The sequence below is a fragment of the Cucurbita moschata genome, unplaced genomic scaffold (assembly GCF_002738365.1).
Source record: "Cucurbita moschata cultivar Rifu unplaced genomic scaffold, Cmos_1.0 Cmo_Scf00072, whole genome shotgun sequence".
NCBI lineage: Eukaryota > Viridiplantae > Streptophyta > Magnoliopsida > Cucurbitales > Cucurbitaceae > Cucurbita > Cucurbita moschata.
Window position 1 is genome coordinate 262,382 of NW_019268588.1, and position 14,920 is coordinate 277,301.

General features: G+C 35.2%; 1 protein-coding gene and 3 non-coding genes across 4 annotated transcripts; all 4 read left to right on the top strand.

The window, feature by feature from the left end:
* The first annotated feature begins 1,346 nt into the window (after positions 1 to 1,346).
* TRNAA-AGC lies at positions 1,347 to 1,419 on the top strand. The gene has a single exon. It is a non-coding gene; the product is annotated as a tRNA-Ala (tRNA).
* Positions 1,420 to 1,479: 60 nt separating this feature from the next.
* On the top strand, positions 1,480 to 1,561 carry TRNAS-AGA. Its single transcript has one exon. It is a non-coding gene; the product is annotated as a tRNA-Ser (tRNA).
* A 1,098-nt stretch (positions 1,562 to 2,659) lies between these two features.
* Positions 2,660 to 5,992, top strand: LOC111438164 (probable proteasome inhibitor). The gene is made up of 9 exons (XM_023076114.1): positions 2,660 to 2,978; positions 3,058 to 3,235; positions 3,324 to 3,467; positions 3,947 to 4,081; positions 4,824 to 4,901; positions 5,020 to 5,054; positions 5,136 to 5,196; positions 5,296 to 5,373; positions 5,720 to 5,992. Exons 1-9 carry the CDS (start codon positions 2,804 to 2,806, stop codon positions 5,790 to 5,792), a joined length of 957 nt encoding a protein of 318 aa, XP_022931882.1. The 5' UTR covers positions 2,660 to 2,803; the 3' UTR covers positions 5,793 to 5,992.
* Positions 5,993 to 14,667: 8,675 nt separating this feature from the next.
* Positions 14,668 to 14,749, top strand: TRNAS-AGA. Its single transcript has one exon. It is a non-coding gene; the product is annotated as a tRNA-Ser (tRNA).
* Positions 14,750 to 14,920: the final 171 nt, after the last annotated feature.

Sequence of the window (14,920 nt, forward strand, 5' to 3'; positions counted from 1 at the left end):
TTTTTTTTTTTTTTTTTTTTTTTTTGCTCTATAAAATAATTAGAGGTTACTACTAGGTCTGCTAGTTTCTAATTAATACCCAAAAAAATATAAATGTTCAAATTTAAGGATTTTTAACTTATAATCACAAACTCTATACCAATAAAATTCAGTCTTTAATACTTTTAAATTTTAAAATAAATTTTTATGATTTGATAAAATTTTAAAAAATAATCTATATTGAGATTTATAAAATTATACCAACGAAATTTTAACTTTTAAGAATTTTAACGAGATGTTTTTAATTTTATTTAAATGGTAGGAACTAATTTTATAATTTAATTTATTATTATGAGTAATCATCTAATAAAATAAAGTAACATATCACGCCTATATCATTTTATATTCTAGTAATGATAGATTAGTGATAAAGATAATAACAAACAGTGGTATGAACAATTGTTGATAGTCATCTATCCTTGTAAGACATTATTTAGTGGAGCGTATATCAAATATAGACCTCGGTTATTAATATGTATAAGTTATTGATACATATATTAGATAAGTCTATTAGTTTATTAAAAGAACAATTTATTTAATTGTTTTTATTTATTATTTGAGCTAAATAAAAAAATAAAATACTCTTCAACTTTAGATTTTGTTTAACGTTTTAGTTCTTAATGATAACATTCAAAAAAAAAAAAATCCATAATCTATTTAGTTTTGGAGGCGAAATTTGAATGATAATTTCCACCCAACAAATAAGGTGTGCATTGCCATTAAAGTTTATAATTAAATATATTATTCTAGTCTCAAATTTGTTTAAAAAACTTTATTTTCTAAAATTGAGTATAACTATTTTTTTTATTTCGGTTTTTATACTTAAAAAAAATAATATATTTTATCCTTTGTTTATTTTTGTAATTTTTTTTATTGTTGGGTAACTAATATTTTGAAATCATCATAAAATGACTGACATTTGATTTTAAATAGATTATATATATTAATATATTTTTAGACATAGAAAAGGAGATGTAATTTAGATAATAGGGCGTTCGTTTAACATGTAAAAGGTACGGAGATCAATGCGCCACACTCTATTCAAAGAGATGACGAGTTGTGAAACATATCTTCTATTTGTGATTATTTAGTTAATAGAAAATAAACATCTTTTATCTCAAATTTTCTTATTATTATTTGTGATTATTTTTTTTTCCTATTTTATGATAAAATTTGTTATTATTAGTATTTAGCCTCATAATATTTGGAAATTATCAGTAAAGTAAAATACTAAAAGTATCAATCCACTATTAATTTTGAATTTTAACTAGATTAGATTTACTTTGAACTCATGTGTCACCTTCAAAGGGGATGTAGCTCAGATGGTAGAGCGCTCGCTTAGCATGCGAGAGGTACGGGGATCGATACCCCGCATTTCCATTTCTTTTCTTAATTTATATATTATATATCAAAAATAAAATTAACGATTCGAACACATCCGTGGGCGTGCCGGAGTGGTTATCGGGCATGACTAGAAATCATGTGGGCTCTGCCCGCGCAGGTTCGAATCCTGCCGCTCACGCATACCCTAATTATTTTGTTTTTCTTATTTATTTATTATTTTTTATTTCTTTTTCTACCTTCTGCACTCGCTTTTTAATTTTTAATTTTTTTTCCTTTTTTCTACCTGATTATTCTGTTATTTTGTTTAATTTCTGGTTGATTATTTATTATAGGAACATGATATCATTTTTGCTTATGAAATTAACAAAATCTATATTAAAAATAGCAAAAATCCTTGAATGCAATTATTAATTTTAGATGATGAATAAATATAAATAAAATAAAATTTTGTTTCGTTTCTTTGACAATTTTTTTGTTTGTTTTTTTATTTTTTTTATATTGAACTATATTTGTTAATAGTTTGGGTTAAATCATGTTCTAATTTATTATTTAAGCTAAATTAATAAAAAAAATATTCTTATACTTTAATTTTCTTTAAAAATGTTCTTAAAACTTTAATAAATTTCAATTATACCGTGAAGTCTTTAAAAAATACTAAAAGATGAAAATTATAAATACTTTATTTAAAAAATATTAGAAGAATTTCATGTTCATAATTTTTTTATTAATATTCTTAAACTTTTGTTAAAAAATTTAAAAATACTCTTTTGTTAGTATATAGACGAAATCGTTAATACTACGTTTCAAAAGTACTCACAAACATTCAAAAGTAGCTTCGATACACTTAACAAAATTTAAAATTTTTTTACATGAAAATTGTTCATCTTTAGCTCGTATATCATCTCTTTCTATCAGCATCAATTTACGTTGAAGCATTTTCTTATTTCTTAGTTTTCCTCTTTCCCTTCTTAAATATTTTCTTAATTCTTTTCTTTTGTTAAGAAATTTTCTTTCAATTTTTTTAATCTCTTCTTAAATATCAAAACCATAAATAATAATAAAAAAAAAAACTCTTATTTCTTTGCATATTAAAATAAAAATACTTGTAACACTCAAATTCTCAAATAATTATTAAATTGATTACTTTCTATTAACTTCAAAGGAATTTGGAGTTAATATATTTTTTAAAGGAAGGATATTAATTAAAAATTTGAGAGTTAAAAAGGATATTTTTAATTAATAAAAACTTCGTATAAATTGAAGGAATTTTGTAGAAACCCACGAGTCTTCTCCGTTAGACTTGTCCCGTTTATAGAACTTCGAGAACTTGTCATCTCGCTGTGTTTCTCTCTTCTTCGCTCGTTCTGATCCGTCTCAATTCAATTCCAGAAGAACAAAGAATCTTCAATCCAATACAACAATGGTGAACGAGCAATCGGTAATGGCCGTCATCAGGGCAACTAGGGCTAGCTTTCGTAACGACTACGACAAGGTCGCGTTTGCAGTTCACGCCACATTTCTCGCCTCCGGCTTCGTGCTCACTGCCACCGGACCTTCTGCTTTTACTGAAGCCGCCTTTTCTTCTCCGTCTACGGGTATGAGTTCTATGTATATTGCCAACGCCTTAATTTTGTTTCATAGCTTAGTATTTCTGAGTATTGGATTGGGGTTTAGATGAAGTTAGTATCGAGGGCTGGAACGAATTGGAGGATGAGTACGCTTATGTTTACGCAAACCCTGAAAAGGATTCTAATTGGAAGAAAATGATAGTGAAGTGCCTGGTGATGAACGGGAAATTGCTTATTGATGCCTTGACTGATAAGAATTCGGACCCACTGCATCTTGAAATTGAGTACGCTACACTCTCCTAGATCTATGCATCTTGGGAAATTGGTACTTTTCTTGCTTCGATGTTGAGTTTTTGTTAATTTAAATTTTAGCGTTGAAGAAATCGTCAATCCCAACGGGGGAAGTAGCTATACAACTCAGTACAGAAATTTGGATAAACTGGTGGAACGCTTGGACTTGGGAATATTGAGTAAATTGCACGGTTCTTCAAAAGCTACGAGAAGTAGTTCTACAAGGTAGTGATAGTTCAGATAATCAATACGTACGATCATTTTAATTATTCATTTTCCTGATGTTATTGAGAGGGATTTTGGTTGAACTGATTATGATAACTCTTTTTCACATTCTTATTTATTGGAGCGTTGTCACTATGGATTGAATTTAACTTAGTATTAGGTTTTGAAAGCCTCACACACTTTGTTCATGCTGCTAAATATTGAGTTCATGTTCATTGGTTATTTGTTTAAGATTGTTTTAGGATGTTGCAATATGCTCAGCATCTTAATTTTTATTTTATCCATCATGCGATTGAGTTACGAATTTGTAACAATTTAGAGAGATTTTTAAAGCTTCGATCATGTTTATGGGACTCAAATGACAATTTGTTGGTCCCATTTCTAGTATTTATGTGACCTGATGTGGAAAAAATCTATGCCTTTAGCAATCATTCTTTAATTTGCTTCTTTGCACTCTATATGCCTTTTGTGATTTGCAGGTCTGAGAGTAGTGAAAGATCATCTGCTGCTGTAAATGAACCTACTTCTGGAATCCCTGAGAATCATAGCCCCCCATCGAATATGCCTATGTTTGGAATTCCTGAGCGTCCTGGTCCACAAATCGATCCTTCAGGGTCTCTCTCTCTCTGTCCACATATGCACAGTCCCAAAATATTATGACATAATTTTAGAAATATGTTGGGTCTTGACTTGAAGTTTTTAACTATTAAGTACTACTACCATGATAGGTTTGTTGGGTTCTATTATCACTGTCTCCATCATTTGGATTTGCAGGGTTCTAACCATATTTTGGATGCCATTTTTCTTTTTGTTTTCTTCATAATACATTGTTTTCTCCTTCATGGGTAGAACATGTGAGGGAGAGGTAAGATCTGTGTGATTTGAGTTTCTTGGGCTTGGGCACCATGCTTGTGTTATATATGATAGTGATCACTGGTCATGCTTCCATTTCATGGGATAGTTTTCTTCCCGAGAGACTCAACTCATCAGTTCCTTTTCTGTTAGCACAATACGGTTCCTCCCACTCACATAACTAATTCCCAAAAGAAAAAAGAAGCCAATTTCAAATTCTTTAATATCATTCTTATTTTTCTGAGCTATATTGCTACTTGAAAAATGAAAATGGTTCCACTTAATGTTCCAGAGTTGTTTTTGGCTTTTGCTCAATTATTGGGATGGTCGAATTGTTGGTAGTATTTATTGGGAAGAATTTTGTGTCTTTTGTCCAATCCTTCCTTAGCAGATGACATTAACTACCAATCTAGAAACTTGTTTAATATTCAATGTCTACAAATAGTCTGTATCACATGAGTGAATTGTCATAGTCTGATCGTGTTTGATTTTGTTACTCTCTAGAGTTGTAATTCCACCTATTAATCCCTTTGGTGGTGGTGATCTTTTCCCTGGACCTGGTGCTGGAATGTACCCCAATAGGTAAATTATTTAAATCCATCGATCATCTGTGTATATGAGATTGCGGTAAGTGCAAAATATCAGGCTAATTTGTTTTGTTTTGTTCTTGTTTTTTTATTCTTCCAATAATTGATTTCAGAGGTGGTTTCAGCGGGGATGGGAGCATGCTTTTAGGTTTGTGAATTTTTGTTCTCTTCTAGACTTCTAGTGTTAGATTGATAGCAAGTGTAATAAGTTCACTCTTTTATTATGCAGGACCTAATGACCCGCGATGGTTTGGAATTGGTAGAGGACCTGGTTTTCAAGGCGGGCAGCCGTGAGTCGATTAGCTCTCTCATACACGCCCACTCCCACACGCTCACCCTTGCCCTATGATTGCTTCTAATTCTGAGTTTTTTATTTTTTTTTTAAACAGGGGCGTTCCTCCAGGTGCTCGTTTTGATCCATATGGTCCACCTGGTGTTCCTGGGTTTGAACCAAATCGGTTTGTTAGGTATTTGGGGTCTTCCTAAGGCTTAAACTTACTTGTTGGATTAATAATTTTCTACTAGCGTTACCATGTTCTGAATGCTGTGACAACTACTAAAGTCAAACCATGTTTCTTTTCATTTTAAATTAGGATAGGTCATCCATGAAAAAACAAGTTAGGGTCATTAGCCCATATGTCTTTCATAGAAAACAACTCGAGTAATATAAGGAAAACATTTAAGAAAAGTTAGGGTCAGTTTGGAATGACTTTCTAAGTGTGTAAAAGGAGTTTTGGATGGTTAAAATAGTGTTTTTAATTTGGTGAGGACCAACAAGACTAACTTGGACTTTTCTACTTCGGATTCTTACAGAAATCCTAGGAGACCAGGAGGAGGGACTCACCCGGACCTGGAGCATTTTGGAGGCGGTTCAGATTTTATATAGTCAGCCATAAAGCTTCTAAAAGGATAATGTTTTAGGGAAAGACAATAAATTATGGTATAGCCATCTTGGAGATGGCTTATTTTGAGTTACTACCCTGAAGTTCTTTTATCTGTTTTGGATGGCCTATAATGACTGTATCTATTGTGAATATGGGAATTGTGTTTACTGAATCTAAGAGAGCTTTTTGATTGTTACTTGTCTGGATGGTCTTATATTGGGCTTAAATCTAATGTTTCAACTTCCCTTCTACTGCTAATTCTTTAAACCCAACCCTTGGAGCTCATGCTTGGATGGTATTTCAAAATAAACTAAGGAATAAAAGAAAATGAAATGCTCTTAAGCCCTAAGGGGGTGTTTTGTTTCAAGGGTTGGGGAAGCGATTTGAGGTGGAAAATAACATGAGTTTGTAAATCCGTTTGGGGGAAGGGTTTTCATTTATAGGGGGGAAATATTTGTTCAGGCATAAAAAAATACACTACACTGCTGAATAACTTGTGCCCCAAGTAAGTGATTGAGGAGATTAGGTTAAGTGGGAAAGAATGTCAACATTGGGACGAGCAAAGTGACAACCTTCAAGTGGTGTCTATTCGGCCATGCAAGGACTTAGATGAGTGTTATGATGCGACCGAAGAACACGGTGCATGATTTAACACACCAAATGTAGTGGACATAAAAAAAAAGACGAGACATAAGTAACATAGGTCCCTGAGTAGACACAAGTGTCAAAGATAAGTTTGTTGAAGGGCTGAGTAGGGCCTCGAGCCTTAACCTCAAAAAATAGGGTTCCAAAGGGAATTTGTGCATGCGGCTCTAGAGTCAAGTCTGTTCATATGAAATATGAATGTTTGTCAAATTTAGTGTCAATCAGACACTGGATGGATGCTCCACTACATCGTATGACTGTTCGCCTAAATGACGTATATCCGAGGAGAATTGAAAATGCTTCGAAATGTACCTTAAGGGGAGGCATGATGTCAGCTCTCCACCACCCCTGGTCCCTGTAGCCTAAGCAAGCTACGCATACGCTTGTCACAGTGAGAGCGAGCATTGCGAGACGAGTGTCTCAGACGACTTCCTTTGACATTGGTTTTTCAAGGGCAGTACTGGGCGGCACGGATGTGCTAGTGTTGTGCCCCAACCCAGGCGTCGGAGGTTGGATCATACATCCACCATCCAGTACGAAGTTTGTAAATGACACGACATGGACACGGAGGATATAATGCCTCAATAGAACTCGAATGGATGAATATTTGAGATGTCCAAATATTATGAACAACATGTGGGCTCGTTCTCGATGGTATGACCGAGTGAGCTGCGATGGCTGATGACACCCCATGACTTAGGATGACATCAAAATATATGAGCCATATTAATTGGGAGCCAAGATGACATGATGAGGTGCAACATTGCATTAAGAGACCTTGGCCCCGACTAGAGGCAAGGTCGACCTGAATGACTTGTCCTAGTGTAGAGACAAGTCGGTTGTGTTGTAGATGATTGATCATATATGCACAGGCAGCGTGTGTGGCTGAACAAACTTGGGTTCTGCACAAGTGATATTCGTGTGTGGCTGAACAAACTTGGATTCTGACGAAATCACAAAGTTGGGCAAAAAAAGAATATGGGCCTTGGATTTTCCTCAAGGTTGGTCGTGAGCGTGTCAAGATCACGACACTACACGGTTGAAAAAGTATGACCATGATAGTTGATATGAGAGCCACACTTTGTGCGTCTAGTCGGATAAAGCTAGGAACCCGAGGGTTGATTGAAGACCTTCCAAGTGTGTCAAGAGTGCTAGAGTAAGCAAGACAGTTGCGGGTCAGAATTAAAATAAGTTGTGGGTTGAAGCCATGGCTCCCCCAAGTTCATTAGTGTCGTGTGTCGACACCTTAGTGTGGGGATAGAAAATGTAATAGAAGGCACACCAAGTCGGGTATCTTCCAAAGAACCATTCACATTTGAAGAATAGTGTCAATGTTTGCAAGTAGAGAAACTGAGGTCAGACAAGATAAGGTGAGCGTCGACCAAGTGTCAAGTTGAGCACAACACAAATTCTTATGGAGGACAACATTGTTGTAAAGAGGCAATCGAGTTTGAGTGGAAGAGGGGCTAAACACCTCGTGTATGTGCTCCAAGATGCAAGCACACATGTATTGGTTGGGCCACCACCTCATGCTTAATGTAGGTGATTTCACAAAAGGATCAAGACCAACATCATTTCAGGAAGTGAGCATCTGCGGGATATGGACAAAGTAAAGAGTATCTTAATTCTATTGGGAAACAACGTAATAATATTTTTTTGTTTCAAATCTAACATTTATATTAAAAAAAGAGAAAAGAATGCATGATCATGTTTAACCTATGGTGGGATCGAAGTGACATATCTTATACCATGCAATTAATTTAAAACATACATTACATACATAATTAAATTAAAAAATGAAGAAAAATTGATCCGCATATTTAATTTATCCTAAAATTTAAAGTATATTAAATTACAATAATTTAAATTTAAGACAATCTTGATCTTCAATTACCTTTTACTTTTGTAGCCATTACAATTGTAGTAAAAATTAGTACTTAAAGTTTTTTTTTTTGAAACATTCCAAATAGAGTTAACTTAGTTTAATTACTTTTGCACAATTTTGATTTCTGTAAAAATATGCTAAACTTCATATAACTTCATATGCGTGAGCGGAGTAGTTATTGAGCATGACTAGAAATCATGTGGGCTTTGGACTCATTGAGGATCACTATAATATAAAAACCTATATTCGCTAAGCAAATACCACTCTTTCTAGCTTCTATAATGTGGTGCATGTTTTGAGTGTGATTATTCTTTCCACTATTTTGGCGAGACAAATGCAATTTTGATTTCTAAATTTCTAAATTCCATAAAATCATATAAATTTATATGTGTGGACGTGCCGGAGTGGTTATTGGACATGACTAGAAATCATGTGGACCTTGCCCGCGTAGGTTTGAATCTTGCTGCTCACGATCAATGCTTGAAGTGCCTTGCCCGCGCAGATTTTAATCTTGCCGTTCACGATCAATGCTTGAAATGCTTAGTGAGAATCACTCTATAAAACCTATGTGTGCTTTGCAAGGTGCGTGTCCGAGTGTGATTATTCTTTCCATTATTTTGGCGAGACAAAAGCAATTTTGATTTCCATAAAAAACATGCTAAATGTTCATTTAAGTTTTTATGTGTGGGCATGCCGGAGAGGTTATTGGGCATGACTAAAAACTATGTGGACTTTGCCCGTGCAGGTTCTCAAATTCCGCCCATCACGATCAATGCTGAAGTGCTTATCAAGGATTACTATATAAAAACCTATGTTTCCTTGCAAATGCTACTCTCTCTAATTTTTATAAAATCATATAAATGCATATGTGTGGGCGTGTCAAAGTGGTTAGGTTCGAATCCATATATCAGTATATAAAAACCAAAACCTATATTTGCTTTGCAAATACTACTCATTTCTAAATTCTATAATGTGGAGCATGCTCGAGTGTGATTATATATGTGTGGGCGTGCAGGTAGAGATCATATGTGTAACGACCCTAAAATTTCCAGATACTCAGAGTCGCTACTAACGTCTCATGCTCATCTATAATGCGGAAATATAACTCTTACATGAACCTAATTGATGACGTAAACTTAAAAAAAACAAACGTTTAAAACAACTTCTTCTCTGGAAAACACAGCCATGGTCTTACGTGTTTAAATATGAAATACTGAAATTTAGAGAAAACAAAAACAAATACAAAATAATTTAAAACAATGAAATGCAAAACAACCTATTCTAACTTAAGACTAGAAATTTAAATATGAGTCTACCTTATGCACATGCCACAGTCTCTGCTCGCGATGCCGCCGTCCTCCGTACAAGTGCGCCTTGCCTTTACCTGAAAAAAAAAGATGTGGCACACGACCTGAGTATTTCAAAGAATACTCAGTAAGTGACCCCACTATAGGAGGCCATGCAAATGCAAACACATGCAATCATGATTTAGGGACCTATCTCTAATCATCTTAGGGGTGGCCTCCAGTCTCGGAAAAATTGGATGTGTAGTACTTCCCTACACACGACTCACACGTGCGAGTGTGAGTCCCCAGGGCGCTCGCACACCCCCTGGACCCTCTGGTCAAGCTAATCTGTAGCGACGTCCGGAGGTCAGCGGAACCCCATAGTGTCATGCGCCTCATGAACACCCTCATCTGTGTGCTTTCGCACCTGTGCGCTTTCGCGCTCATCATAAGGTGCGCGTCCGCACTCATCATCTCTAGGGGAAGTAGCCCTATGCTTATGAACATACAAAATGCATGAGGTCCCTCTAAATCCATCGTAATGTCTCTTCTGACACAACCCTCTAGTCTCATCTCTTTGTTACTCTAGGTAACGCATACTCGTGGATATTTATATTAATATCATTTTCATGCTCTTAGGGTTGTGTCCTACGTCGATCTAACAACATGATGCAATATGGCACTCATCATCATCTAGCATGCTCAATATGGAAAACATCATCATATTAAGGTAAAAATCATGCAATCATCATGCTCATCATAATGCCACAACGTGCGTCAAACATATCAAGCGTCACTCAACAAAATATGTATATACCGCGCATATCATCAAGCATCATAATCCACACATCATCATAACTCATAGAATTATTTAGCCTATTCTATAGTAAGGCCACTTACCTGGTTGGCCTTAGCCGAAGTATTCCCTAATTTAATTAACGTAAGCTCCCGTTCCTCGAGAGCTGCTCCAAAGGTTGCTAGAGTTCGCTTCATATCAAACCGTTCGTCACCTTTCGTTAGCATTTCACATTTTAATTAATAATCCAACTAACAATGTGAAATACAGCTCTAAAACGGTCTTAGTAAAAATCGAATTCCACGTTTTCATTGTTTCTAAATTTTGGTTGAGTAGTAAAACTTAAATTGAAAATATGTCAATATTATTTCATGGTGCTTCAATCATTCAATCCAACTATGGTTTGTTATTGGTACAAATAATAATAATTGCTCACATCTTCCATTTTCCTTCTCTCTATCTTCTTTTTATTTCATATGAATGATTATGCAGTTATAAAATAATATTCAATCATCTGTTTTCTTCTCCTCCCTAGCATGACTATCAATCAACAGAAGCCATTTTCAATATTTTTTTTTTCTCTTTCCTAAAAACTACTATCATTGACGGAAGCCATTTTCTATTCTATTTTCTTCTCTTTCATTTTTCAATCTATTATGTTTTCTTCTCTTTCCTAAAAACTACTATCAACAGAAGCTATTTTCCGTCTCTTCTGTTTTCTCCTCTCTCTCAAATGACTATCCAATTCGATTAGTCATTTTCAATCTATTTTAATTTTCCTCAGTAAAAATGCCTATGCATCCATCAATTATGATTTTCTTCTCTTCCCTAAAAATGATGATTCAATTTAGATGCAATTCATAAAGCTATTTTCAATCAATTTTGATTTTCCACCAGATATCCAAAAATCTAAATAATTGAAAAGAAGATCTAACATAACTTTTCTATCTCTTGCAAAAAATAAAAGAAAAGGAGATCTAACTTACCGATTACTTTTCCATCTCTTCCCATTCCTATTAAATCTGCTTGAAGTGAAGGCCATCTTCAATTAGGAGATCTAACTTACCGATTACTTTTCCATCTCTTTCCATTCCTATTAAATCTGCTTGAAGGGGAGGCCATCTTCAATTCTTCTCTCCCAAAATCTGTGTCTTTCCTTTGTTTCTGTCTCTCATTTTTTCCTTCTCAAGATCTGCCATTTTTTTGTTTCTGTTTTGTTTTTTAGATCATTTTGCAGTTGCAAGAGGTGTTCAGGAGATATTTGGGGAAGGTGGAGAGAGAGTGATAATTTACTTTTTTTATTTTTATTTTTTATTTTTTTTTTATTATAATTTACTTATTCTTATTATTATCTTCTTTTTTTCTTTTCTCTCTCTTTTTTTTCGGGTCGTTACAATATGGGCTTTGCCAGGTAGGTTCGAATCTTGCCGCTCACGATCAATGCTGGTGTGTAGGTTCGAATCCTGCTGCTCACGATCTCCATGTTGAAGATCACTATATAAATACCTATGTTTGCTTTGCAAATATACTCTTTATGATAGAATCATATAAATTTATAAGCGTGGGCGTGCTGAAGTGGTTATCGAGCATTAAAAGAAATCATGTGATTTTTGCCCGCATAGGTACAAATCCTGCCCATCATGATCCTTTGCAAATACTACTCTTTCTAAATTCTATAATGTGGGGCATGCTCGAGTGTGATTATTCTTTCCATTATTTTGGCGAGACAAATGCAATTTTGATTTTGGTAAAATCATATAAATGCATATGCATGGGTGTGCCGGAGTGGTTATCGGATATGACTAGAAATCATGTGGGCTTTGCCCGCGCAGGATTGAATCCACGATCAATGATGAATTGCTCATCATGGATCACTATATAAATACCTATGTTTTCTTTGCAAATACTGCTTACCTATGTTTTCTTTGCAAATACTGCTCTTTGGGCGTGCTGGAGTGGTTATCGGGCATGAATAGAAATCATGTGGGCTTTGCCCGCGCAGGATTGAATCCACGATCAATGCTGAATTGCTTATCATGGATCACTGTATAAATACCTATGTTTGCTTTGCAAATACTGCTCTTTCTAACTTCTATAATGTGGGGCATGCTCGAGTGTGATTATTCTTTCCATTATTTTGGCGAGACAAATGCAATTTTGATTTTCGTAAAATTATATAATTTTATATGCGTGGGTGTGCCGGAGTGGTTATTAGGCATGGAAATCATGTGGTTTTTGCCCGCATAGGTTTGAATCCTGTCGCTCACGATCCCATCACTATATAGAAACCTATGTTTGCTTTGCAAATACTACTCCTTTCTAAATTCTATAATGTGGGCATGCTTGAGTGGGATTATTCTTTCCATTATTTTGGTGAGACAAATGCAATTTTGATTTTCGTAAAAAGTAAATGTAAATGTGTGGATGTGCCACCCTGGTTATCAGACATAACTAGAAATCATGTAGGCTTTTGCCCATGTAGGTTCTCCTACCGCTCACGATCAATGTTGAAGTGCTTATTGAGGACCACTATATTAAAAACCTATGTGTTCTTTGCAAATACTACTTTTTCTAACTTCATATGCGTGGGCGTGCCAATGTGATTATAGCCATTATTTTGGCGAGATAAATGCAATTTTGATTTTCGTAAAATTATATAAATGTATAGGTGCGAGCGTGCCGGAGTGGTTATCGGGCATGACTAGAAATCATGATCACTATATAAAAACCTATGTTTGTCTTGCACCTACTCTTTCTAACTTCTTTAATGTGGTGCATGCTCGAGTATTTTGGCGAGACGAATACAATTTTGATTTTCATAAAATTATATAAATGCATTAGCGTGGGCGTGGTTATCGGGCATGACTAGAAATCATGTGGACAATTAATGTTGAATTGCTTATTGAGGATCACTATGTCAGCCTTAAATGCTTTGCCTTGTACCTAATCTTTCTAACTTCTTTAATGTGGTGCATGCTCGAGTATTTTGGCGAGACAAATGCAATTTTGATTTTCGCAAAATTATATAAATGCGTAGGCTTGGGAATACCGGAGCGGTTATCAGGCATGACTAGAAAATGCAATTTTGATTCTCGCAAAATTATATAAATGCATAGGCCTGGGCATGCCGGAGTGATTATCAGACATGACTAGAAATTATGAGGGCTTTGCCCGTGCAAGTTTGAATCCTGCCACTCATTCAATGTTGAATTGCTTATTGAGGATCACTATATAAAAACTTATGTTTTCCTTAAATTCTTTGCCTTGCACCTAACATGGGCTTATTCACGATCACTATATAAAAACCTATGTTTGTCTTGCACCTACTCTTTCTAACTTCTTTAATGTAGTGCATGCTCTAGTATTTTGGCGAGACAAATACAATTTTGATTTTCGTAAAATTATATAAATGCATAGGTGTGGACGTGTTGAAGTAGTTATCAGGCATGACTAGAAATCATGTGAGCTTTAGCTTGGCTGGCAGGTTCAAATCCTCCCTCCTTAATCAATGTTGAATTGCCTTTTTATTGAGGATCACTATATAAAAACCTATGTTTGCCTTAAATGCTTTGCCATGCACCTATTCTTTCCTTTAGTGTGGTGCATGCTCGAGTATTTTGGCGAGACAAATGAAATTTTGATTTTCGCAAAATTATATAAATACATAGGCCTGGGCATGCGAGTGGTTATTAGACATGACTAGAAATCATGTGAGCTTTGCCCGTGCAGGTTCAAATCCTACCGCTCAATCTATGTTGAATTGCTTATTGAGGATCACTATATAAAAACCTATGTTTTCCTTAAATTCACTGCCTTGCACCTACTCTTTCTAACTTCTTTAATGTGGTGCATGCCCGAGTATTTTGGCGAGACAAATGCAATTTTGATTTTCGTAAAATAATATAAATGCATAGGCTTGGGCGTGCCGGAGTGATTATTGGGCATGTTTAAAAATCATGTCCTGCCGCTCACGATCAATGTTGAATTGGTTATTGAGGATCAGTATATAAAAACCTATGCATAGGCGTGGGCGTGTCGGAGTAGTTATTAGGCATGACTAGAAATCATGTGGCCTTTGCCCGCGCAGGTTTGAATCCTGCTGCTCATGATCAATGTTGAATTGGTTATTGAGGATCACAATATAAAAACCTATGTTTTGCCTTGCACCTCCTCTTTCTATAACCTCTTTAATGTGGTGCATGCTCGAGTATTTTGGCAAGATAGATGCAATTTTGATTTTCGTAAAATTATATAAATGTGTAGGCGTGGGCGTGCCGGAGTGGTTATCGGGCATGACTAGAAATCATATGGGCTTTGCCCGCGCAGGTTCGAATCCTGTTGCTCATGATCAATGTTGAATGGGTTATTGAGGACTACTCTTTCTAACCTCTTTAGTGTGGTGCATGCTCGAGTATTTTGGCAAGACAAATGCAATTTTGATTTTTGTAAAATTATATAAATACATAGGTGTGGGTGTGTCAAAGTGGTTATCAAACATGACTAGAAATCATGTGGGCA